The sequence below is a fragment of the Carettochelys insculpta genome, chromosome 24, assembly GCF_033958435.1.
Source record: "Carettochelys insculpta isolate YL-2023 chromosome 24, ASM3395843v1, whole genome shotgun sequence".
NCBI classification, from domain to species: Eukaryota; Metazoa; Chordata; order Testudines; family Carettochelyidae; genus Carettochelys; species Carettochelys insculpta.
In genome coordinates, this window is record NC_134160.1 from 6,269,308 (window position 1) to 6,294,329 (window position 25,022).

General features: G+C 55.9%; 1 protein-coding gene across 1 annotated transcript in view; it reads right to left on the reverse strand.

The window, feature by feature from the left end:
* Positions 1–2,158: 2,158 nt before the first annotated feature.
* LCK (LCK proto-oncogene, Src family tyrosine kinase) overlaps positions 2,159–25,022 on the reverse strand; it is a 39,823-nt gene continuing 16,959 nt past the window's right edge. Inside the window, exons 3-14 of the mRNA XM_074976315.1 lie at positions 21,503–21,609; positions 20,791–20,872; positions 18,073–18,163; positions 17,291–17,389; positions 16,950–17,053; positions 15,344–15,493; positions 14,592–14,744; positions 10,997–11,176; positions 8,758–8,834; positions 7,936–8,089; positions 4,805–4,936; positions 2,159–4,046 (exon numbers count right to left, since the gene is read on the reverse strand). Of these exons, the coding sequence (XP_074832416.1) occupies positions 3,844–4,046; positions 4,805–4,936; positions 7,936–8,089; positions 8,758–8,834; positions 10,997–11,176; positions 14,592–14,744; positions 15,344–15,493; positions 16,950–17,053; positions 17,291–17,389; positions 18,073–18,163; positions 20,791–20,872; positions 21,503–21,604 (1,527 nt within the window). The 5' untranslated portion in view covers positions 21,605–21,609 and the 3' untranslated portion in view covers positions 2,159–3,843. The remainder of the gene's footprint in view (positions 4,047–4,804; positions 4,937–7,935; positions 8,090–8,757; positions 8,835–10,996; positions 11,177–14,591; positions 14,745–15,343; positions 15,494–16,949; positions 17,054–17,290; positions 17,390–18,072; positions 18,164–20,790; positions 20,873–21,502; positions 21,610–25,022) is intronic.

The window sequence follows — 25,022 nt, forward strand, 5'->3', positions numbered from 1 at the left end:
AAAGGGGAGAGAAGGAGGAACGGGTTGGCAGGACTGTACCACTCCCGGAGAACGTGGGTCTGATGAGAAAGGAGTTTACCATGGGGGCGGGGGGTAGGTAAAGGGAAAGTACCATTCCTCAGAGAAGGCGGGGGGAGGGTGTCAGATAGACATGTACCATTCCCACAGGAGAGGAATCTGGGCCGACGGGACTGAACTATTCTCAAAGGGAGTGGTGCTCTGTCCGGGCAGCCACGGCTAAACCACTTGACCCTTGCTGCCACATCACGTGCCACACTGCCATCTGGTCCCTTGCTAGGGCTGGCCCACAGTGCACTGCCCAGGGTCCAGCCATTGCCCACAGGTCTGGCTGCAGCCCCGTGGGACAGGGCTGCAATGGGCTGGGGTAGGGGAGGTTGGGGGGGGGGCATTGGGTCTGCCCCAGGGGTAAGGTGGCGGGGTGCGATGTTTCCTGTACCCTGGGCACTCGTGCAGCCGCTCAGGAGAGATTCAGATGCTGCCCAGCTGATTAGCAGAGCACCCACAGCTGGGTGGTTTGTTTCTGCTAGTGGTGCACATTCATACCTGCGTTAGTGCACATAAAATATTCTGCACGCGGGTGGAAAAAATCCATACATGGAAAGACTAGGTTAAAGGGAATGGTGGTGGGGGATTATATTAGAGGGACCATGAAATGCCCTGGTACTGGAGCTTTGTCATATATATCCGCCCCTCACCCCCCACCCCCTGGAGAAAAAAATGTGTCCTGATTTGTCACATTTGCTGTCACTTTAGATCATGCAATCAGGGCAGCTGTTTGGTAATGTCAGATCTCCTTAGGGACTTCCTGACTGGTGTCACCACAGTTCCCCCCGGCATGCCAGCTGTGATAAGTTCCTGTAATATCCTTGCAAGACTTTCTTGTATTAAATTTAATGTTTTCTTGTGGGCTGGAACTGTATGGAACCTCTTTGTAGGGACCGGTGTCTGTGTGAAAGAAAGACAGACACCGCCCCCCCCCACCTTGTGACACCTGGGAGTTCAAAAGACTATCGAAAATGGGCTGGACAAATGGGGACTGTTGGGACAATAAGTGTTAAGTGGATTTCCTGAGAATTCCCTGTGAAAGCTTAAGGCAAATTCCCCAACCCTGGTTATGCAAAAACCCAGCCTGTTACACCCTGAGGAGAGGAGGAGTGTTAGCTGATTACCTGTTACAGAGGGCCAAGATCAAAGGTACGCACAGTATGTAGAAAGAGCTGATCTGACCAGCCTGGACTCCAGCTGTGGATCTCTGGATGTGAACTTGTAACCACAGGAAAAATCCAGTTGTGGATTTTAGAGGACTGACACCTGCCAGAGTGCTAGGCTGGAGCTGGTGGGGCAGGGTGACGTCAAGTAGCATTTTTAACATGCACATAGGTTCTTTTATTAATATGTTTTCACTGTAATGCTTGTACCTTAAAAATAAATGTGCTTGTTTAGCCAGAACCAAGGGGTGGGGGGAAGAGATAACTCATAACTCTGGGCATCACCTCTAGAGAGAAAGGAAAACATAAATGCTGGCCTTTTAGGCAGACTGGCTTACCAGGAATATGACACAGTAAACCAGGGAGCTGTGTAGCATTAAAATCCCTGGGCAGAAGGGAATAAGACACAGGTTTCCATCCAAAAGAGGTGGCAACTGGTAGCCTAAAGCAGACCAAGCAGGGCTACTGGTGCAGCTATCCTGAAACTGTGACACCAGCACCACCCTTCCTGGGCACTCCCTGAATGCTCCAACTCACCCTGCCAAGTATGGGCCCACTAAGTCTCTGCCAGGCCCCAGGTGGTACCAAGTGCACCCCTCGTCCTCTGCCAAATAGGGCCTCAGATCTCCTTCCCCACAAGGTGCCCTCACTCACATCCCATTGGGCCTGGCTTAGGGCCCAGTCTGCAAGTTCCCTATTGGGTAAGGTCCTGAGCATCCTCAGCTCACCGACGTCACCAGTCACCATGCTTGGGGGTGTAACGGGCTGAGTCTGTGACGTGCTGAGCCCCCACCATAAAGATGTACGTGCATGCAAGGTGCTCAGGAGCCCACCCACTCAGAACCTGAACAGTCTTGCAGTGGCCCTGCGGCTCAGGGCAGGATCCACCCTTCTGCCATCTAGCGTCTGAGTAAAGGACAGGCAGGGACCCACCCACAGCACTGCCTACACACAATCACAAGTTGGACTGGGTAGCTTCCTCCCTGCCTCTGTTTCCACCTCTTGGTGGAAGAAGAAGGCTCCATTTCAAAGGTGTTTGTTTACTGAAAACTGAAGAGCAACACAAGACAGGGCTTTAAAATACAACACAAAGAAGAGTCCTGCACAGGCTGGTCACTCAGGGTGGCTGGTTCCTAAACCAGGCAACAGAGAGGGTTTCTCTCAAACAAGGCTTTGGGAGATGACGCTGAATCCCTGACAGCAGGGGTGGGTCCAGACTGAGTCAACACCTGCCAGTCCAGCCTGGGGCTAAAGGCTGCGCCGACTTCTGGATCTAAAGGACTGTGGTTTGAACCTGTCTCAAATGACTGTCTAGGACATTCATGTCCCAATCAACAATGCAGAGAAACCAAAAGAGCTTTCATCTCTGCAGCTCCTGCTAGTTGAAACAGCCTCCTGTATCTCTCCACGGGTCTCTGACTCCCCAGGTCATCAGCAGTCTGAGCTGAAATCTGCTCCTTTCCCTCCTGCCCGTGCATTCCTCTCTGCTTTTGCTAAAACGTTTGAATTTGGTGATTGCAATCTAAAGAGTTCTGGGAGCCATTGTGCGCCACAGGCACTGTTCAGAGTCCAGCCCTGTGATTTCAGCGAAGATGAACAAGAGCGCAGGGCAAGGAGCAGCTGCTTTGTGGGCCTGGGACAAACAGATGTGGGCAGGCGTGTCCAGAAACTGGCTCTGGCGTGAAAAGGTTTTTGCCTCTGTTATGTTGCACAATGGGGCCCTGCTTCCCCCTGGAGCAGCTGTGGTGGATGCAGCGACTTGTATGCCCTGATCACAGCCCTGTGCGTGTTTCCACTCCCAAGGCTGGCAGATCCATGCAAAATGCCTAGGGGATGGGCTACACCCACCATCTTCAGCTGGGAAAGGAAACTCCCTGGGGCAATACTGCACTGGGAACACAAGGGGAGGGATGGAAGGGACGTGGGCTGCTTCACATTGCAGCTCTCTGAGCCTATCCAGAGGCGGGGCCCTTGGGTTCCAGCGCAATCCGCGGTGGGGTCTGAGCATTAGCTGTAGCCTGGGCTCCGAAAGAACTCGGCTTCTGCATCATACTGATGCAAAACTATGAGTTTAGTTGCCAGCGATACGGGTCTGACAGTTTCCAGTGCAGCTCTCGGTTGTATGTGCATTCCACGTCCCCGTGTCCACTCCGCGGTGCTGTGTCTACACCCCTAAGCCTCGCCGTGCTTCTGCCTAGCTGAATATTTCTGTGGGTATGTCCCACGTGCAGACCCCTGTACTGACTGCATGTGCATTGAGTGGCCACGGGTGCCCACGGTGTTTGCTTGGGCACTCCAGCATGTAGGCATGCGTGCACGCAGCTCTGAGAGGAACGTTGCACCCCTCAGGGTCGTGCAGTTCTTGTGTCCGCAGGTGTAAGACACACATCACTTCTGCTCTGAGAATCAAGAAGAATCTGCCGTACGAGTGTGTGCTCCAGGAACGTGTAAACAGCTTCACCATTGTGATGGGGTGGGCCGGTTCTGCCAGGGTTTAGACTCTGATCCGAAAGCCCAGGCCTGAGGTGTGTGTCTTTCAGGAGCTAATACACAGGGACCATTTCCACCCCCACATCCCAAAGTGAGGACATGTCAGCCCCTGTTCAGGGTCACATCACGGCTGCTGCTGGTACTGGCCCTCGGTGGCAGTAAAAAAGTCCTCAAGGACACTCTTCATGAACTCAAAGGTGGGGCGTTCTTCTGGATTTTCCTTCCAGCAGTGCATCATCAGTCTGTACAGCTCCTCGGGGCAGTTGTCTGGCTGGGGCATTCGGTAACCGCGCTCCAGGTTTTGTATCACTTCTGGATTAGTCATCCCTGCAGTCACAAGGCACAGCCCTTAGTTAGGAATGGCCGAACGAGGCTGCAACTTACAAACCCTGGGGCTGGCCATGGCTGGGAGAGCTGTAGCTCTGCCCTTCCCCACCTTACTCCCTGTTGCACTTCTGGCTGAGCCGATCTGGAACTAGAGCAGCTGGGAGTGTCTGCCCTGTGCTCTGCTACACCCCCTCCTGGGACACAGGAGATGGAGCTCAATGTTTCCATCATGGGTGGAATAAATTTTATTCTACGCACCATGGCATGTGCAAATGTGCACCACCAGTAGAAACACATACTGTGGACACTCTGTTAATCAACTGAGTGGCACCTGAAGCTCTCCTGGGTGGCCGCCCAAGTGCTCAGCTTACAAGAAACACTGGTTTTATATATATATATAATTGGAGATACACCTCTCCTAGAACTGAAAGGGACCTTGGGAGGTCATCTAGTCCAGTCCCTTGCCCACTTAGCAGGATCAAGGCACCATCCCTGACATCTATTTGCTCAGCCTCTAAACGGCCTCTGCGAGGATTGAACTCACAACCCGAGGTTTAGCAGGCTTACTATTTTTTTTTCAGCTTCATGTGGGTGATGAAGTAGAATTACGTCAAAATGGCCCTGCATTCTTAACTTAAAGAGCTACGCAGAATGCAACAGTCCCATCGGCAGAAAGGGGGAGGTGCGCACACACATATGGGGGTGCTCAGAACCCCCTTCTGGTGACGGGACTGGCCATACCACTGTGAAGTCCTAACCTGGATAAGGGATCCGGCCATAGGTGACAATCTCAGTCAGGAGGATTCCAAACGACCAAACATCAGACTTGATGGTGAATGTCCCATAATTAATGGCTTCTGGTGCTGTCCACTTAATGGGGAACTTTGCTCCTGAAATAGGCAAGATTTAAAGAAAAAAAAAAAGTTTAAGGCTGGCCTGTGACCTTCCCACCTGCCCTCATCACTTACACCTCCCCCCATCACTCACTCACCCCCTTCCTGCAAATGCGCCCTCAATTTTTTTTCATCTCTATGTGGAATAACTTTTGTTATGTGCACCGAGGCATGTGCAAATGTGCACCACCTGCAGAAATATATAGGCTGCCAGCTGTGGCTACTCTGCTAATCATCTGGATGGCCACCCAAATGCACAGCTTAGAGGGAACACTGCTTCCTGCCCATCTCAGGGCTACACCAACTCATGCAATTTTTTTTTCAGGAGCATCCTGAGGTTGCTCCGAGCATGGGCTGCCCAGCACAACTGGGAGACTGACTGTTGTTTATATTTCCTGGTCAGCTGGCTGGGGCAGGAAACACTGAACCCATCGCAAGAGCCCCTGGAAAATCTCTGACACTATTCACACAATCAAAGTTCTCCCGAAAGGCCCCTAAGTAAATTCTACACTTGCACTATCTGAGGTTTTATTATTTGGAAACGCTGCTCGTCCAACTGTAGTGCTAGGGGCAGTCACGTCCAGATCTACCGAAGCCACCGCTCCAACCATCAGTCAAGAAAAGGTTTAATCCAGGGGATGCGTGAGCAGTGCTCTTTTCAAGGTGTCAGGCTGGGTTTTTAGCTTGTACAGCTCCTTGCACTGGAAAGCCAAAAACTTTGCACAGGGTTTTAAACAGTGACTCCAGAAGGGGTACAAGGAGAAAGAACAAGCAGGCTGAAGACACTAAAGCTGAACCTACGGGGATAGTATGATGCCTGCTGGAAAATTCAACTAACTACCAGCTAGCTAGCTACAGATCCCTGCACAGTGGCTTGAGCCTGGCTGAGTCACTGTGTGCTCCCTGCTGTCTACACTAGGCTGGTGACATCCTTTGTGAGCCACATTCGTTCTACAATCCAGAACCAGCGCAGCTCACAAGCCGGAAGAAGAAACCGAGAGGCCTGAAGGCTACGGGAAAGCCGGGGCACGTGACTTTGTAACCAGCAGAAGAGAAACACACAGAGACACACACTCGTCTTCACCGCCCAGAATGCAAGGCGTGGCCCTGAGCCAGGGAGAAAGCTGTGTGTGCTCCTGGGGACAGGAAGGGAGAGGAGGGGGCTAAAAAGAGGCTCACACCTGAGCCAATGAACCACACAAGGATCCAGAGTGTAAAAAAAAAAACAGTTTTGGCACTGAGGATGCTCCCCGAGATCCACCTCATGGACCACTGATGGGTAGATCTGAGCATCAGCTGCACCTCTCCTCATGGCCTCAGAGTTGCCAAAACTGACCTGAGTGATGGAACCCATGGGGCCCATGCCCAACCCTAGCACAGCTGCCAACACCCACGGTTTAAGGCTGGCTGTTCCTGAGCGAGCCACCAGAGAGGGCTCTCATCCTGCAGCACTGATGTGAGTCTCCGCTCTGGGAAGGGGATTATGGTCTCTCCCAGCTGCTTTCACTGGCCTGCGGGAACTGGGGGGAGGGAGGGAGGCAGGGACAGCCAGGCTCTTCTCTCCACCTGTCTGTGTCCCCTACTGAAGAATCAGTGGACTGGAATGGACCAGGAGGTTAAGTCCCATCCCCTATAGCCACGGCAGGACAACACACGTCCCTATAACCAGCAAAGATCCCACGCTCATTCTCCAGACTGCTAGCCCTCCAGCTCAGCTCCTCACACCCCATCCCGCACAGGAGGGGCTGTGTCCGGACCTGGAACCCCCTCTTCCTGGGGATGTTCTCCAGAGCTCTTGCCTCCAGTGTACCACCCCAGCAGGGGGTGGGCGAGAAGTCTCAGGCTCTCTCCCAGAGTTCCCCCTAGTCTCTCAGGAGTGGGGCGCTGTCTCTGCACGCCAAACCCTTTCCCCTCTCACACCTCAGCTACCCTGGAACATTTGAGCTGAGCCTCCTGCCCGCCCTGGCCAGTGCCAGGTCTCAGCTCTCTCCAGCTCCTGCATCCAGCTTAGACAGCTCCAGGTCCCAGGTGGCTTCTGCAGGACCTCACACCGGCCCAGCTCAGGCTGCACTGCAGCACCATATGCACTAAGAGCTGCAAAAAGCTCAGCTGTACAGGGGCGGCAGGCTGCTTGCGGTGGGCTCCCACTTCCTCCCCGGCCTGGGCTGTGACTTCGAGGCCTATGCCGAGCCTGACGCCAAACTACCCTGTGTGGGAGGAGAAGCAGCAGAGAGAAGCTTCAGGCCAGCATCTTGCCACCAGCTAGACTTTCCAGTGCTACATGGCCGGTGGGGGCGGGCGGGGTGGGGGAGTCGGTTCACGACAGCTCATCCTCCGCATGAAGCCTCCATGGGCAGCCCTCAGCACCCCAGCCGGGGAACCTCGCGTAATTCTCAAACGCATCCACCGCCACCGAGCCCAGCCGAGAGCTGCGTACGAAGTGCAGCCTCCCCTGGGCGGAGACCAAACCCCGATTCACACCAAGCGCCCTGGGGTCTTTCATGTTCATGCAGAGCAGGGGGTTCCTAGATCCCCCCAGCCCTGGATAAATGGCACAAAATCTGATTGCTGTCGGTGGGTAGACACTGGTTGCCTCTGGAGGGGTTTAAATCTGCAGGAGTTTGTTTCCCACCCAGCCGCCTGTGATTGCTCCTCCTTGTGGGGGAGCTAAGGGGATTTTCCTTCTCCTCCAGCGACTCCTCTACAGCCTGCTGCCCCAGTGAATTCCACCCTGCTCCCTGACGGGCCAGCGGAGGAGCCATGCTGCAGCTGGGGGCCGTCAGCCTCAGCCAGCGGTTTCTGGGATGCAGAAGACACCCCAACATGTATTTGGTGGATCAGACTGAGAAAGGAGCTGGGGCAACCGTCCCTGCAACCCCGCCGTCCTGTCCCATTCCAGCCTTGAGATCTGCTGGCAGGGCCCAGGTCTGCCCGGGGAACCCCACCACCCCGCTTCCCAGGGAGGGGTGCTGGGGCAGGGCAGGCAGGGAACGCACCCTCCCGTGCCGTGTACTCGTTGTCCTCAATGAGCCGGGCCAGCCCGAAGTCCGCGATCTTGCAGCAGAGGGTCTCGGACACCAGGATGTTGGCAGCACGCAGGTCGCGGTGGATGTAGTTCTTCTCCTCGATGAAGGCCATTCCCTCTGCAATCTGGGGCGGGGCGGCAGAGGGGGCGGTTACCCATGGCGGGACGGGGAGCAGCTGAGGATTCTGCCATCGGAGCCCCCCCTCCCCCCAACAGCGGCTCTTATTGCAGCGAGTCAAACATCTCCCGCAGATGTCAGGGCTGGGGGAGCTGCAGGGGGCTCCGGGGGCTGATGCTGGACATTCAGTGCAGAGGGGAAATTCCTACACCGCGGATATCGGGGTGGGGGTTCATGGCAGTAAATAGGAGGGAGAGATGGCCGCTGCGGCTACCATCAGGGCTAGGACAAACTCCATCCACCCCAGAGCTGCGCACGCTTCTTGGGTTTCCCCAGCAGCCCTCTGCTTCCCCTGCCCCACAGCTCAGCTGAGCCCCCACATCCACCCAGCAGCCCCCCCCCATTCCTGCCATCCCCTGCCCCACAGCTCAGCTGATGCTGCTCTGTTCCCCTCACACCACCCAGCCCCCAGGGGCACTAGTCATGACGAAATGTGCCAAAATGCAGGGTGCTGGTTGGATGGACCCCACCACGCCCAGGGTGTCAGACCAAGACCTGCTTCCATCCCTTGTGCTCAGCGCCCTGGGGAACACACACTCCCCAGGCTTTGGGGGCAGACTCTCTGCCAGCTCGTCCCCCGCCTGGCCCACCCCTGCCCAGCTCCCCTCTCCTCACCTGTGCTGCCATATCCAGCAGTTTGTTAATGGTGAGCCTGAGTCCTTCCGAGGTCTTGAGAAAATCCACCAGGCTCCCTGCAAGAGGGCAAGTGCCCATCAAAGCCAAGCCTGCTCTGAGGGCAACCCTTTGGAAACCAGCTTGTACCCCCCTCAGGCCCAGCACAGGGCAGTCTCCATCCAGCTGGCAGCAGTGCCTGGGCTTCTCAAAGGCACCAGAAAACCTGCTCCAGGAGGCCAGCTGCGTTCAGGTAGCTGCAGGAACTGACTGGTTGGCCCCATTAATGCTCAACTAGCCAGGGCTGGGCCTGGCAGGCTTGGGCTCACTCAGTGGAGAAGATTATTGATCCCTTTGCTGGGCTGTCATGAGCACTTCTGGAGAGGAGCAGTTATCACGCTTCTTTATGGCCCCCAGTTCAAAATGCGGTAGAAGCATCAGCAATGCTGGGTTGCCATCATGCGGCATACATACTATGTCACAGAGTTGGAAGGGACCTTCAGAGGTCATGGAATCCAGGCCCCTGCCCTCATTACAGAGACTTGTCACCATGCTTCACCTAACCTACCCAGCCTCTCAAAGGGCCCCCTCAAGGATTGAGCTCACAGCGCTGGGTTTACAAAGCTAATACTCTAACCACTGAACTACTCCTCTCCTTTGCTGAACCCATGACCTTGCCCCCTGTAACTCACTCCCCTCATTGCTCCATAATCCATTTGCACACAGAGACCATAAGAATGGCCAGAGTGGGTCAGACCAAAGGCCCATCTACCCCGGCGTCCTGTCTTCTGACAGTGGCTAATGCCAGGTGCCCCCGAGGGAATGAACAGAACAGGGAATCATCAAGTCATCCCGCCCAACTCCTGCTGCTGGCAAACAGAGGCGAGGGACACCCGCCCTGTCCAGCGTGGCTTGCAGCCATTGATGGATCTAATCTCCAGGAACTTATCTGGCTCTGTTTTGAACCCTGTTATAGTCTTGGCCTTCACAACCACCTCTGGCGAGGAGTTCCACAGGTTGACTGCGCGCTGTGTGAAGAAACACTTCCTTTTGTTTGTGTTAAACCTGCTCCCCTTTCATTTCATTTGGTGACCCCTTGTTCTTACACCACCCGCATCGTCACGACAGACCTGGGACTCACTGAGAAACATTCCTCAGCAGGGCTGATGGTCCACGTCCCCCTAAGCCCCCATGGTCCCATGGGAGGATCATACTGAGAACTCAACCCCTTGCAAACTTCCTGAGTAACACAATCTGGGTCAAGAAATAAGCCTGAACAACGCTGGAGTTGGCTGGCCAGCGGGGTCCCATCGGCCTTTCTGCTCCACAGCCAAATGTAACAGATGGGCGCATTTCCTACAGCAGAGCTGCCAATGCTCAGAGGAAGGGCGCGGGACTCTGCCGCCGCACACCATGGAGCCGGCGAGACAGAGAGGGGCCATGTTAGCTTAGACGCCTTCCAACCCAGGCTCTTGTTGGCTACGGCACTGTTGCTGGGAAGCTCACAGCTCTGCTGAAGCCTGGTGGGGAGCGCAGGCAGGCAGGAAAGGGTGAACTGGCTGTAGGTCTGGTCTCTCCCCTCCGATCTAGCCTGCCTCCCTCCTCCTCTGCCAGGATTAGTGTGTGTCGCTGTCCCACCCTTTGCATAATGGGGAGTCATGACCCCAACCTGCTGCTTTCGGCGCTTAGAGGAAGGGAAGGAAATCAAAGGCTGTGAGAGACAATGGGCAGCGCCTGCCGGAGGGATCAGAATAGTCACTGAGCCAGGACTAGAACAGCCCCAGTGCCAGGAGCCTGGAGCAGTTTCCTGCCCTCTTAGTAATGAGGTAGGGGAATACCAGGTTCAGCCTTAGGGAAGGGAAGAAGCACCATGGGGCATTTAAGAGGCTTTACAGTAATCACACCCCTCTGGGGCCCACTGCTCCCCCCGCCCAAGCAGCACTCTGGACACAGCTAGTAGTTAAGTACCAAACCCTAACAGCACCAGCCAGCTGCCACCATCTCCTTGCTGAGGCTGGGGAAACCGAGGCACAGGCATTGACATGACCCACCCAAGGTTACACAGTGAGTAAGTGGCAGGGCTGGGAACGGCACCCAGGCATCCTGGTGGCTGGGTCTCTGCTCTAACAACTGGACCACACTTCTGCCCCGGTCGGGCTCTCAGTGGAGTAGTGTTTTTTGGGGGGTCCCTGGGAGCACTGGGTGAGAGAGGGCAGGACAGGGCAGCTCCGGCCAGGCTCACCTTTCTCCATGTACTCCGTGATGATATAGATGGGCTCCTGGGTCACCACCGCGTAGAGCCGCACCAGCTTGGCATGCTGCAGGTTCTTCATGAGGTTGGCTTCTGCCAGGAAGGCGCTGGGGGACATGCTGCCCTGCTTCAGATTCTTAATGGCCACTTTGGTGTGACCATTATAGTAACCTGTGGGGGGGGGTCACGAAGGGAGCGGGGGATCCATGTTACTGCGGTTCACAGCTGCCCCTGCGCTTGCACCCAGGGCACGGCTGGGAGGGAGCTCACAACAGCAGGGATGTGGGGCCACGCCTCCTGGTGTGACTCCCTTGAGCTGCCCTCTTACAGCTGCGGTCCCGCACAGCGGCGAGGGGAAGCCCTGGGGCTCCAAGACCAATCAGCCCCACCGGTCTCTGCCCAGAGCTGGGGGGCAGCAGGTACAAAGTGGTTGCTGCAGCCAGAGCCCTCGGGGCACCATGAGGGGCAGCTGAAGCTTCACCATCTGCACTTCCTGCCCTTTAACGCCCTGCCCTGCAGAGCCACAAGCTCCTCGCCTGAGAGAGTGAGCCGGGGACTCACCCCCATTCCCACCACCCGTCTCTGTCCTGCTGCAGTGGGACACTCAGCTCACCCCGCAAACCCTGCCTGGTTACATAGGCCAAGCTACAGCAACAGAACAGGGCAGCCCAGCAGGGTCAGCGCCAGTCTGGTCCAACAGCCCAGGGAGGGCCCTCAAGAGAGGGAGAGGAGATTGTGCCTGTTGCAGTAGCAGGTTCAAGGCCCCAGCCTCCCTTTTCCCTGCCCCACGGCAGCCTCTTCCTCCTAGCCAGGGCAGAGGACGGCAGCCCCAGCAGGGAGCTGTAGCTCCCAGGGCGTTTCTTACCGTCCTATGTGTCTGTAGGTGCCAGGCTACCAAGTGACAGGAAGGCACCTTGGCCTGCGCCCTCCTGTGCGCCCCCCCCAGCTGCACAGCCCTGGGTGGTTTCACAGCTCACTCAAAGACACTTGAAGCCATCGCTCGGCACAGCAGCTGGGCCCGGATGCCAGAGCAACAGCCACAACAAGGGCCTTTCTGCTGCATGCGATTCTTATCAGCGTGGAACCAAACTGCCAACAGGTCCTCCGGCAGGTGGGGCTCCGCACACCCAGACGAACCCACCCTCCACACCCTGCCCGGCACTGGGCTGCGCACACCCGAGGGGAGCTGGGTTCTCGGTGCGAGAGCTGGGACCCAGGCCTTCCTCCACCAGGGAGCAGAGAAGGGCTTCTAGGTCTAGGTCTAGGTCTAGGGCTTCCAGGGCTGTAGTGCAAAGGGGACAGGCTGGGGAGATTTTGAGCTTGACTGTCAGTGACTTGGCTGGGGCAGGAGCGGAGGGTGGGATAGAAGTGTCATTAAGACGTCATTGTGGTCTCCCTCTTTTGAGTGGTGCAGGGGTGTGCCTGGCTCCCAGGGTAAGTTTGAGCAGCCTTTGGGCTGCTCTAGCTTATGTTTTCCTTCCTTTGGGTGCCTGGGAAGCAAGTAATAGCTGTCATGGAGTGTGCTCCAGCCACACCCTGATCCAGTCGCTCTGCCAGGGGCTAGGTTAGGACCATTTTCTTTCTCTATACCAGCTGAGACCTAATGAGTGACCCCCTTTTCACCAGGGTATCACAAAAGGTCTCGGGGAGGAGCCCTGAGAAGGAGGGGAAAGAAGCCGGGGAGCGCTGAGCCGATCCAGAACCCACTCGGAGACTGAGTTCCAGACCGGAGCCGGGTGCTTTGCGACCCAGCTCCTCCGGGGCTCTGTGCTGCCACGTACGATTCTCCCAGCAACCCATGACGCTGGAGGAGAAATGCCTTCAGACAGCTGAGCTGTGCAGCTGAGCACAGGGGCAGGGTGGGGGCAACAGAGGCTGGGCCAGAGCACCCTGGGCAAGGCAGGAGGATGCTTGCCTTGGTGGCCAGCGATAATGGTACCGCCCTCCCTTCCTCTTCTTGGCAGCCAGTGGGGCCAGGTTTACGGGTGAAATGAAAGCAAAGCAACAGGAAGGGCAAGTAGAATGCGGTGGTGGGGTGGGGGTGAGCCCAGCCTCAAGGACAGATCTGCGCTTCCCTCCCTCCACAGCACCAAAGCCAGGTGATGGGCAGGCCAGGGCCAGTCACACGCCCACCCTCCCTCAGACAATCCTGCAGGCTGGGGCAGCGTGGGGGTCGAGCCCCACTGCTCCCACCCTGCTGCACTGCGCTTGGGTGTTAATGACAGTGTGGGGAACCAGGCCTGACAGGGCCATTAGCCGGGGGGGGAGGGGCTTTTGCAACATAGACATTAGCCCCCCCCAGCAACCAGCCTGAGACTCCTGCCCAATTCATCTCACGCAGGGCAGCAAAGAGCCACCCGATGGGAATGAGGCTGGATCCCTACACTCCCAGGCTGGAGTAGGACCTGCAGAGGTGCCTCTAATTTTTCCCACCCACGTGCAGAATAAATTTTGTTAGGTGCACCCAGGCATGTGCAGCTGTGCACTTCCAGTAGAAACACAGGCTGCCGGCTGTGGGCGCTCTGCTCATCAGCTGGGCATCACCTGAATCTCTCCTGGGAGGCTGCCCAAGTGCTCGGCTTCCAGGGAATGTAGCCTAGGAGTATCCTGTTACCAGGCTCCAGAGCCACCCTTCCCTACCCTGTTCTATACTGTGCAGGGCAAGAGTCCTGACTCCCACAGCGGCTGCCTGCTCTTTCCCACCACAGCCCAGGCCTCACCTGGCAGTGTCCGGCTAACCTTCCAGCCCCCATCATCACAGCCAGGTGGGGGTTGTGAGCCTGCCCCCTCACCCCCACGTCTCTGTTCAGTCCTTGCTCTGCACCCCCCTGAAAATGAAGTGCTCAAAGCCAGTTCTGAAACAAGTCCGCCTCCACTTCCTTCTCCCTCTGGCTATGCAGGCCACCACACTGGGGAGAACTTCCTCCCAGCATGCAGATAGGCGCCGAGTCAGCAATCAGGTTGCCTGGAAGAACTGCAACTGCAGTTCCAGTCGGATGCAGGCAAGAGCAAGGGCGGAAGGCAAGGGGCAGAGAGCCAAGCGGAAGGGCTCCCCTTGGTATTGTTAAATATTCTGTAACCAACTCAGGGCCACTAAGAAATGCCCCGGCTGTCACTGCTCTGCGCCCCCTGGGCACCAGCAAGGGTGGAACCCTGTTCCCCCTGCAACGCCAACTGCAGGAGACTCTCCATTTCCCGCTGGCAGTATAGGACCTATGAGTCATAAGTGATCAGTTTTGTTTCCATTGGGCAAAGGCCAGCAGTGCCCATATGCACTGGTCAGGTCTAGTATTAAACCCGTCTCCTAAATGTAGCTGGGATCAGGCTTTATTCACGATGCAATCTCATCGTTTGGAGGCTGGGGGCCCTGTTGTCCTCTCCCTGCACCCCATGGCCCCTCCTCCAGCCCTCTGGAGAAGACACCTTCAGGCAGCTTCCGGCCGTTCCTAAACGCCAGCTGGAGAGGAATTGCACAAACCAGCTGCCTGGGAGCTGAGCCTACCAGTGCCACCCCTCACCCAGGGACTACCCCACCTGCCAGCATCACCCACCTCCTACCCCGTGTTACACCCACTGCTTTACTCACCCATCCAGACCTCTCCAAACTGCCCCGCTCCCAGCTTCTCCACCAGCTTGAGCGTCTCCCGGGGCACCTCCCATTCGTCCTGCCACCAGGGCTTCTGCGGCTTCTGGGTCTGGCAGGGCTTGCCAAGGCGAGTGCAAAGGCCGTCCGTATTGCCTGCGGGGCCGGGAGGCAAATCAGGGGGTAACGTGAGCCCGTGTGGAAGAGCAAAGGGGGTGCAGCCAGGTCCACCCTCATGCTGCCCAGGACTTGCTGCTGGATTTGGCTGGTCGGTTTGTCCAGAGAGGAGCTGTTTGCCAACACGAGAGGAGCTGAAGTCACTCAGCCTTCAGGACAGCCTGCCCAGTTCTCTCCCTTTCCCAGCCTCTCCCTGGAGGCAGTGCTGTGGGGCACGGGGGTCTAGGCCTTAACTCTGGGGCAGCCCACAATGCATCCCATCCCAGCCTCCCCTTGGAGGCGGTGCTGTGGGGCACCAGGCCTGGCCGTGGCTCTGGGGCAGCCCACACCAGTTCCCACTCCAGCCTCTCCTTCCAGGCGGCACTGTGAGCCTGGGGGTCTGGGCCTTAACTCTGAGGCAGCCCACAGTAACTCCCATCCCAGCCTCTCCCTGCAGGAAGCGCTGTGACAAACGTGGTTGGAGACGTGTTCGCAGGAGGTCAAACCACAGTGCCTCCCGCAGGGATACGTGGAAGGAGCTGGTGTCCCGTCCCCGCTGGGGTAGCTGAGACCTCGTGTAGCAGAGCCCAGGGCCTTACACGTATAATGCTCCACCAGCTCGTGCAGGCTGCTGAAGGTGATGCGAGGGGAGATGTAGAACCCGCCATTGTCCATGTTCCGGATCTTATAGTGCTTCACCATCTCGCCTTGGTTCTGGTCAAAGTCCCTCACTGACAGGGAGAAGGAACCTAGCGAGGCCAACAAGAAGCAGGGAATGAAGCCGCTGTGGGTTTGGCCTCCTTTTCGCCCCAGACGTCTCCTGCCCCGCAGACCCTCAGGCAACCCTCCTCCAGGGGACCGCAGAAGAAACCTGGACTGTGCCGGGCACTGGCAAAGTTGGCACCAGAGAGTGGCAGCTTCTCTGCAGACATCTGCTGAGTAAGGCCGGGGAACGCTGGCCAACAAAAGGCCAAATCCTGCTCCCGTGGCTGTCATCCCAGCACTGCCATCGGCACAAGGCAGCCCTATGGCCACAGGGAGACCATGCAGAATGACACGGATCCGCCTCTCTGCTTTCTAAGCTCCACAGCTGAACACCAGGAGGCAGGGAGGTCCCCACACACGGCCAGAGGTGGCCAGTGCAGTGATTGTGGGGCACACCCCCTAAATGCCTCTGCCCCACTCCCCGCTCCTGGCCGGTCCCTGCTCCACCCATGCTCTCCCCACCCCCACCCGTCTCTTCTCGCAGAAGTGCTGCAGCTCTTCCGGCGGGGGCCAGGGCACTCCCCCCCCCAACATCCCCTGGAGCTGCACAGCCCAGAAGTAAAGCTTCTGGGCAGTGCCAATATGGGGGAGGGGGCGGGATGGCCCCCGTACTCATCAGCAGTGGTGCGGTTCGCCCAGGGCGTATGGAGAATAAGCAGCTGCATAGGGCACCCAAAAACCGGGGGCACCACTAGGTCTTAATGTGCTCCCACCCCTCCAGTCCTGTCCCGGCTCTGTGGCTCTGCTTCTCCTGGAGATATGGAGTTCACTTAAAAGTGAGAAAGACAATCAGGCCTCTAAGCAGAACGCTGACCCTGTAAAAGAGCCAGTCCAATGGTAATGAAGCCATTTAACCGGCGTTTGCCAACCCCAGGTACATCCTGTCAGTTTCTGAACTGACTGTGTTAGTCAACAGGACCTGAGTTTAAAATATTCCATTTGTGTGTTGCTGACGAGTATAAAATCATGTCTCTAAAAATGATCAATCCCCTCCAATGGGCCCACTAATTCTTGCCCATCCATGTGGAATAAATTTTGTTCTGTGCACTGAGGCATGTGTGATGTGCACCACCCATAGAAACACAAGCTGCCAGGTGTGGGCACTGTGGGTGCTCAGCTCTTCAGCTGGGTGGCATGTGAATCTCCCCCGCCCAAGCAACCAGCTTACAGGGAGCACTGATCCCCTGCCCTCCTCTGGGCCTGGGGGGCACCAGTTAATCGTACTGTGTAGGGCCCCATTAATGAAGGGACATCCCTGCACACACCCATGCAGGAAAAGCGTGGTACAGATGGGCCACTAAAGAACTGCATTGACCCTAGAGCAGCACATGGGCGTTAACACTGGGTGGGCAGCGCTCCAGGCAGGCGGCAGGCTCTGAGGGGGAAGGTGCCAGACACAGCCATCCCCGCCCGGCCCACCGCTTGCTGGCTGCAGGTTACCTTTGGTGGATTCGCTCTCCCGGATCAGGAAGGAGCCATGCGTGTTCCCAGAGGCCAGGAGCTGCCGCTCAGCATCCTTCCGGCTGAGGTTTTTAAAGAACCAGCTGCACGGACCAAAGCAGAGTTAGTGTCCTGCAGGCTTGGGTGCCTTTCCCCACTGCCTGCCCCCCACCAGCAGAGACCCAGCCAGAGGTACCCCAGCACTGCTGTGCTCCCTGCAGGAACAGGAGTCATGACTCCATAAGGGCCCGCGTAGCCAGCATAATAGCTAAGCTCTGGCCAAATATGACTCTCGGGGTGAGAAGGAAGGAAGACTATTGAACGCAGATCCAGCCACTCACGGTTCTGGCTCCAGGCTGTTCACCCTGGCAACGAAGTTATAGGGGATGTATCCCTCCTGGCCAGTGGTGAGCGACTGGGCCTTCCACCACTCGCCGTTCCTGAAACAAGACCGGAAGAAAGGGCATCATCAGTCCCTGGACCAGCTGTGGAGCGGCATTCCCTGTAAGCTGAATGCTAGGGCGGCCACCCCGGAGAGGTTCCGGTGCCACGCAGCGGATCAGCAGAGCGTCCATAGCCAGCCACAGCTGGCGGCATGTGTTTCTATCGGTGGTGCGCAGATGCATATGCCTCAGTGCATAGAACAAAATTTATTCCACACACGGATGGAAAAAATTAGTGGTAATGCTATTGGGGAGGGGTGATTCTGCCAGGACAGAGGCCTTGGTAGAAAGAGGCCAGTGGCTGAGAACTCTCACCCTCAGGCTGGCCTGGGGAAAATGCTCCCAGCTGGCTGGGAAGGTGGCAGACTGCCTGGTGTTACCAACTAATTGGAGGGTGTCCCTTTCCCATCCTATTGCCCAGTGGGTGTTTCTCTCTCCCCTACAGCTTATTGCTAGATGCAGCCACCTCCCCCTTCCCCTGCCCAAGGCAGCGATGCAGGGGTCCCACCCATTCTGGGGTCCCACCAGGAAAGTGCAGGCAATCTGAACGCAGCAGGAGCCCTCCCTGGCAGATGCCACGCTGCCCCGCCTGTTAGCCTGCAAGGCTGGCTGGAGCAAACGCCCTGAGAGGCTCTCCAATGCATGGCGTAGCATGGGTGGGGAAACGGCAGCAGACTTACTCCTCCAGAAGTCGGAGCTTCTCCCCCTTTTGGAGCCCCAAATCGCCGTCATGAGTTGGCTCATAGTCATACAAAGCTACCACCAGTTTGTCTGCAAAGAAAAGTGACAGGTCTCCTTAGAGGCAACTGGACAGAAGCTAGAGAGATGCCTCTGAGGCCTGATATAAGAACAGCTGTAAAGGGGCAGACCAAAGGTCCACCTGGCCCAGGGTCTTGTCTGCCAGCAGTGGCCAGTGCCAGGTGCCAGGTGCCCCAGAGGGAGTGCTCAGAACAGGGAATTATCAACTGACTCGCCCCCTGTCGCCCATTCCCAGCTTCTGGCAAACAGAGACTAGAGGCACCCTTCACTCCGATCCTAGCTAAGAGCCCTCGGTGGACCTGTCCTCCATGCATTTATCCAGCTCTTTTTTGAACCCTGTTAAAGTCCTGGTCTTCACAACACCCTCTGGCGAGGAGTTCCACAAGTCAACTGTGCGTTGGGTGTAGAAGTGCGTCCTTCTGCTTGAGCTAAACCTGCTGCTGAGTCATCTCATGTGGTGACCCCTAGTTCTTGTGTCATGGGGAGGAGGCAATAACTCTTCTTTCTTCCCTTTCTCTGCCCCAGTCATGATTTTACAGACCTCGCTCCTATACCCCTTCCGTCGGCTCTTCTTCACGCTGAATAGTCTTATTGATCTTGCCTCACATGGCAGCCATTCCGCACCCCTAATCATTTTTGTTGTCCTTCTCTGAATTCTTTCCTGTGGACTGTCCAGGATGCTAGTGAAGCTACAGCACCTGTCAATGAGTTGTTGCTACCTGGTGGCTGTTTGGTGGCTTACATGACACGAATTTGACAGGTGTCAACCCAGTGTCCAATGAGTGTTAATTGGAAGTGTCTGCAGGGAGTGGAAAGCAGAATGGCGGTAAAGACTGGTGCCTGAGAGGTGGCCCCTCTGGGTCAGAGTGGAAGAAGAATGTGGTTGGAGACAGCTGTTGGGAATTCAGAATTCCTGTCCTGTAGGAAATGCCACAATTTTGGAATTTCATTCTGCCCCGACCCCGGAGGAAACCCCAGGCTTTCCCATGAAACAAAATATTCTGGAAATATTTCATTGCAGCTGTAGAGCAAGGGCCCCGTTTGGCACTGACCATGTTCACCCTCCTCTTTTATTCTATGATGAAGTTCAGTGACCCAAAAAAAAAGGGATGAAACTTGACACTGTCCTGCAAAAAGTTTTGATTTTGGCCAATCGGCATTTGCTGGCAGGGAAGAGATCCGCTGGAATACGTTCAGTCTTCTCTAGTTGTGGAGAAAGCTGGCACTGGGGCTGTGTGCAGAAGAGGACCCATGCCAGGGTCCCCCCCACAAGTATTTATGTCCTTGTGCAGAGAAACTTTGGTTATGTGCACCAAGATGCAGCTGATGGGTCACATAGCAAAAGCCATTCTGCACATAGACAGTGTACGGCTGGGAAGGGGCAAGGGGTTGGGGTATAAGTGGGGGTGCAGGGCTGGGGCAGAAGAGCGGGGTGCAGGAAGGTGAGGGCGCAGGCTGAAGGTACAGGCTTTGGGGTGGGGCCAGGGATGAGCGTTCTGGAGGGCAGGGCTGGTGCAGAGGACCAGAGTGCAGGCTGAGAGCTCTGGCTTGGTGTATGGGCTCTGGGGTGAGGCTGGGGAGGAGGGATTTAGACAGGGTGCAAGCTGCCCCGGGGAACTCCTCCCAGCCTTCTTTCACTGCAGCAGCTCAGGGCCAGGTGAAAGGCCCCTCTCCATGGCTGCAGCACCTCCAACAGGCACAGCCAGGGAAGCTGTGCCTGTCCCCAAGCTGGGGCAGGTCGGGGCTAGGTTGGGAGGGGGCCAGGGAAGGGGCTAAGGGGGCAGGGTTAGGATAGAGCAGGGGAGGGTCAGCATGTGGGGGGTGTTCCTTAGGGCCTGCACCTTGGGCACTGAGGTGGGGGGGTTGCCACAGGCCCTGTTCGCACCTCTGGGCAGCCATGCTGCGGGGTTTGGGGAGAGGCATCTCTCCCCACTGCAGCCCCGAAGCTGCGTGTGGGGCTTCATAGGAAGCTGTCTAGCAGCGCAGCTGCACACCTGAGAGGGAGCTTAGCTCCATGCCGTGGGGGCTGTTGATCAGGCATCTGTCAGGAGTGCTCAGTGTTGAGCCCCACCAGCTAGATGCAGGCGGGAGGGACAGAAAAGCCAAGAGAATGAGAGGAAGAGGACGAAGAAAGGCTGGACTCTCCCCTGAGCTGCACCTCGCTGTGCCTATCACACCTGTGCATAGTGGAGAGAAAATTCAAACCCCCCACTTTTGCACAGACATGAGTGACAGCACAAGGGTCAAGGCAAGAGCGGGGAGTTAATGGGCTCTGTTCCTTTCCCACAGCTGCGCTTTCCTTCCACGACCTGAGCTAACACCTCTGCGCTGGGCCCTTTCTTGGCACAGCACCAGCTGGTGACTCAGAGGTTGGGCAGCTTCCCCAGCACTGAGGGCCCCTTTCCCCCCAGCATACTGGTCTGGGGCCGGGCACCAATCAGTGTTCCCTGTAAGCTGAGGCTTGGATGAGGTTGCCCCAGAGCGATTCAGGTGCTGCCCAGCTGATTAGCAGAGCAGCCTGTGGTTAGCCAGCAGCGGGTGTTTCTCTTGGCGGTGCACATCCGCACATGCCTTGGTGCATGTGACAAAATTTATTCCGCCCATGGATGGAAAAAATTAGAGGGAACACTGGTACCAACCTTGTATAGGAGAGCAGGGCGGAGAAGGTCTTTCATAGGACACCAAAGGATCGCGCACCTCTGAGCCATTGCGTATCAGCGTCTGGAGAGCGGAGAAGAGACCAGAGCCAAGGAGATTTCTCTGATTTTCTCTACTAGAAGGAACGCCCTCTCCCACAGCCATCTTCAGCCAGGCCAACAGCTACTGCAGGCCCCAGGGCAAGGTGGGAGGGAGGCCCAGGGCTGCACTCTGAAGGGGCGGGGACAATGGCAAAAGGGGCGGGGCTTAGGACAGTCAGCCCTTAGCGCAACTCAGACCGTGGCGGTGGGCCCTTCCTTCCCTCCGCAGACCCATGCAGCGCCTGCAGCATTTCAAAGGGGCCCAGAGCACTGGACGCTGCTGCTGCTTTGGGTTGTGTGTGCTTTGGGTTCACAGGCTCCTCCTTAGCTAGGCATGACCCTCACCTACTCAGGTCTGAAGACCCTCGGCAAGTCTTAACCTCAAATGTGGCCCTTTGCTCCACCTCCGCCAGCCCCAAAGGGCACAACCATGCGTGAAAGTAATTTAATATTTCTCACAGGTACTCGCCTATTGCAACCAGGGTCCCCGCCAGCTCTTTACATCACCCCCTGGGGCTCTTGACAGAGCTATGCACCAGGGTGCACCTGTAAACTTGCACCTGCAGGTACAACCCCTGTGCAAAGCCCCCTGCCTGACCCCCGCCCTTCTCACCTGGGCTTTACTCGCCGGGTCTATGGGGTAGTTGCAGTGCTCGCAGATGTCAATGTTCTCGATCCAGTCTTCGTCGTAGTCAGAACTGCAGCAGCAGCCCATGGTCCCTGTGGGGGAGAGGGGAGCAAGAACGAGGGGCTGTGAAAATGGAGGGTCCACCTCTTTGTTCCTCACCCCATGGGGCCCGATAAGTAACGGCTGTGTTCCACCCTAGAGGTGGCTGCATTTCTGTGGCTGCCTCTCTCCAAGCAAAAACCAGAGGCAAACGGGCACATCCATGGAGGGCGGGTGCCAGTCTCACCATGAATTTGGAACTGCGCCACCTCCAAAGCATCTCTTAAAGGCATTGGCGCCTAGCAGGCCGGGAAGACCTAGGTATGTTGGCTCCGCCACTAGCATATGGCTCAGTGGCGGAGCTGAGGAATAGCATAGGGCTACCCGGCCCCCAGGAGGAAATACACCTATGGGCCTGCCCTCCCTTCTCAGTTGATGGAGGGCAGGGGTCAGCAACCAAAAGAGCAAGAAGAGCCACTTTTTCCAATTTGGTAAAAAACACAATTATTCCAGAGCCGCAATGTATGTGAATGCAAGACGGTCCTGAATAAGTAACAACAAGCCATACTTTTTGTAACCCCTATTTTAAGGACAGAGCACACAATGATTTGTGATATGATACATGTTTACTACAGGGCATTCACAAACGCTTTACGTATTCTACTTCCTCACACTTTACATGTGGGTGTTGGTACCACTGTCTTCCTGACTTGCACTCCCGAACCTTCTCTCTCTGGAGGACACTCGGGGAGTTAGCCAGCATTTCGAGATCACATCGCATTTGCTATTTAGGTAGGAGCTGCTCATCGGCAGACTTTTAGACGTTCACCATTTATCAAAAGTAATCAGGAGGGGTTTTGGGTTTTTTTTTTGTTTTTTTTTTTTTACTTTGCACTTACAGCGTCGGGAGCCACAAAGAAGTCCTTAACTAGCAGCTTGCGGCTCCGTCAGGTTGCAGATCCCCACTGTAGGGTCTTCAGGCATCACTCAGTGCTTAAAGTACCTGAAAGAGTTTTCCCTTATGGAAGCGAGTCTCAACCAGGGGTATGCACCCCTGGGGATATGTGGAGGTCTTCCAGGGGGTACATCAACTCATCTCGATCAGCATTTCTCAACCTGGGGTTGGAGAATGAATGGGGAGGCTCACAAGTGAAGGGAGGATATTAAGATGGGGCATGTAGGGCAGTTATCAGGGGGTTCCCTGTCACAGGGGAGGGACCCAGCTATGCTAAGTTACTGTGGGCCTCAGACATCAGACAAAGTTCACCTCTGAAATGTAAATACACTATTTATAGCCCAGTGGATTAGCGTTATAATTTTGGAGTAAAGCCAAGAATGTCGGCATTCGTTCAGTTAAAAAAAATGCGCTCTGACACTTCTGTATTTTTTGGTCTGATTTTGTGAATAAGGAATTTTTAAATGAAGTGAAACTGGGAGTACGCCAGAGAAACCAGATCCATGAAAAGGGCACAGGAGTCTGCGAAGATTGAGAACCACTGCTCCACACTGAAATGTAATTACAATATTTATATTCCAAGTGAGAAAATGAGCAATTTTTCAGTAGTATTAGGCTGGGGCACTTTTGTATTTTTAGGTCTGATTTTTAAATAGTTTTTAAGCAGGGTGAGAGTTGGGAGACTGAAGACACCTCAAATTCCCGAAGGGGGCATGGTGGTCAGGAAAGGTTAAGAACCACTGCTTTATGGCGTGTCCACTGCCAACGGCCTCTGCATCCCTGTGCTTTAATCCAGCCACTCTTTCTGGGAAGTTCAGCCCTTAAAGGCACCCGAGGAGCAGAAGGGAGTAAATCAGTGGTAACAGCCTCATACACTTCAACAGCCCTTCCCCTCCCAAGCAAGGCAAATGCTTTCCAAACTTCCAAGCTGGCACTATTAGCTGTATAGAAATGCAGCCACCTCTGGGGCAGAACGCAGCCACCATTTATCAGACCACAGCAACACTGCACAAGCATTTAAAATGGGAAGTGATGGAGCTGGGCCTGCAAAGGGAAATGAGGGAGGCTGAAGGTAATTTGCCATGTTGGAACCTGGCCAGGACATTGGAGCAAGCCCTTGCTCATGCAAACACAACCTGACTCTTTCGGCAACCAAGCAGGCGCTTGGCGTTAGATTCAGTACAACGCAACAGGGCCTATGCCACCTGATACTACCAAGATCATCTTAGGTTCCCCTTCCAGGGCCAGACCAAGGTTAACCCTGGATAACCCGGGAGTTCTCAAAGGACTCATAGCCCAAGGTGGGGCAGCTGTTGTACAGAACAAGACAAGCTGCCCCAGCCAGCGGAACCGCCAAGGGAATTTGCATCTTTAGCCCCTCTCACCAGCCTTCGTGCTGATGTAACCACACGCAGGCAGAGGAGAACCTGGGACCTCTGAAGCTTAGTGCATGAGCCTTTACAGTTTGAGCTAGAAAACAGCAGGCTCCCAGCTCAGGCTATAGCAGAAATTCATTCTCTCTCTCCATAGGTGGTCTAGGTGAACCACACCCAATAGGCAGGTGGGTTACAGGCTGCTCCCAGCCAAGGAAGCACATGCAACAACCAATTCAAATTCAGGGTGAAGCACCACCCCCAAGTGGGCTTGAACCTGGAACCTCTAGAGCTTAGTGCAGGAGCCTCCACAACAGGGTTCAGCAACCTTTCCATGGGGGAGGGTGGATATGTGACCTCTTGACCTCGAGGCATGGTCCCAGGGCTGATGGCACTTTTTAAACTCACTAATAGTCCTACTGACAACAGCTCGTTCATAAATACATTGAGATGCAGGTGGTGGTTGGCAGCATTAGCTGGTCTTTTGTTAACCCACAGGCAGCCTGGCTTTGAGCAAGCTCCTGCCTGCACAGGGGGAGGAGGAGTAGGGCTGAGCTCCCACCTTGCGTGCTGATGAAAGTTGGCTTGCGTGCCACTCTTGGTGCCCGAGCGAGGGGGTGGGTGCCACTGCTCTATAGTTTGAGCAAAAAGCCAGCGGGTCTCAGCTAAGTCTGAAGAGGAGACACTTTTTGTAAGTTGTCCAGGGACCACTAACATGGGACAGTGAACCACAGCCCAGACAATACACAGGCCCAGCGTGTGGCTCACAGTTTCTCTGCAGGGGCCAGCCCGCTGCTTCCTTCACTCCCATTTCCCGCTCCCGCAGCTGCTAAGGACGGACAAGAGTGACTAGCTGTGGCACTGGGGAGCATGTTGATTGTTCCCAGGCTGGCCTCCAAGTCCCTCTGTGCCTGGGACAAGTTCTGAAGCAGGGCCACGACTTGTGGATGCTTCCTTTATCCTGCAACCAAACACGCGACCCCAGTGAAGTGCGATTTTCAGAGGTGCCAAGCAGCGTTCTCTGGAAGCTGTGCATTTGTGAGGCCACTCGAGAGAGATTCCAATGCCACCCAGCTGATCAGCAGAGTGCCCACAGCTGGGTTTTGTTTCTACTGGTGGTGCACATCTGCACATGCCT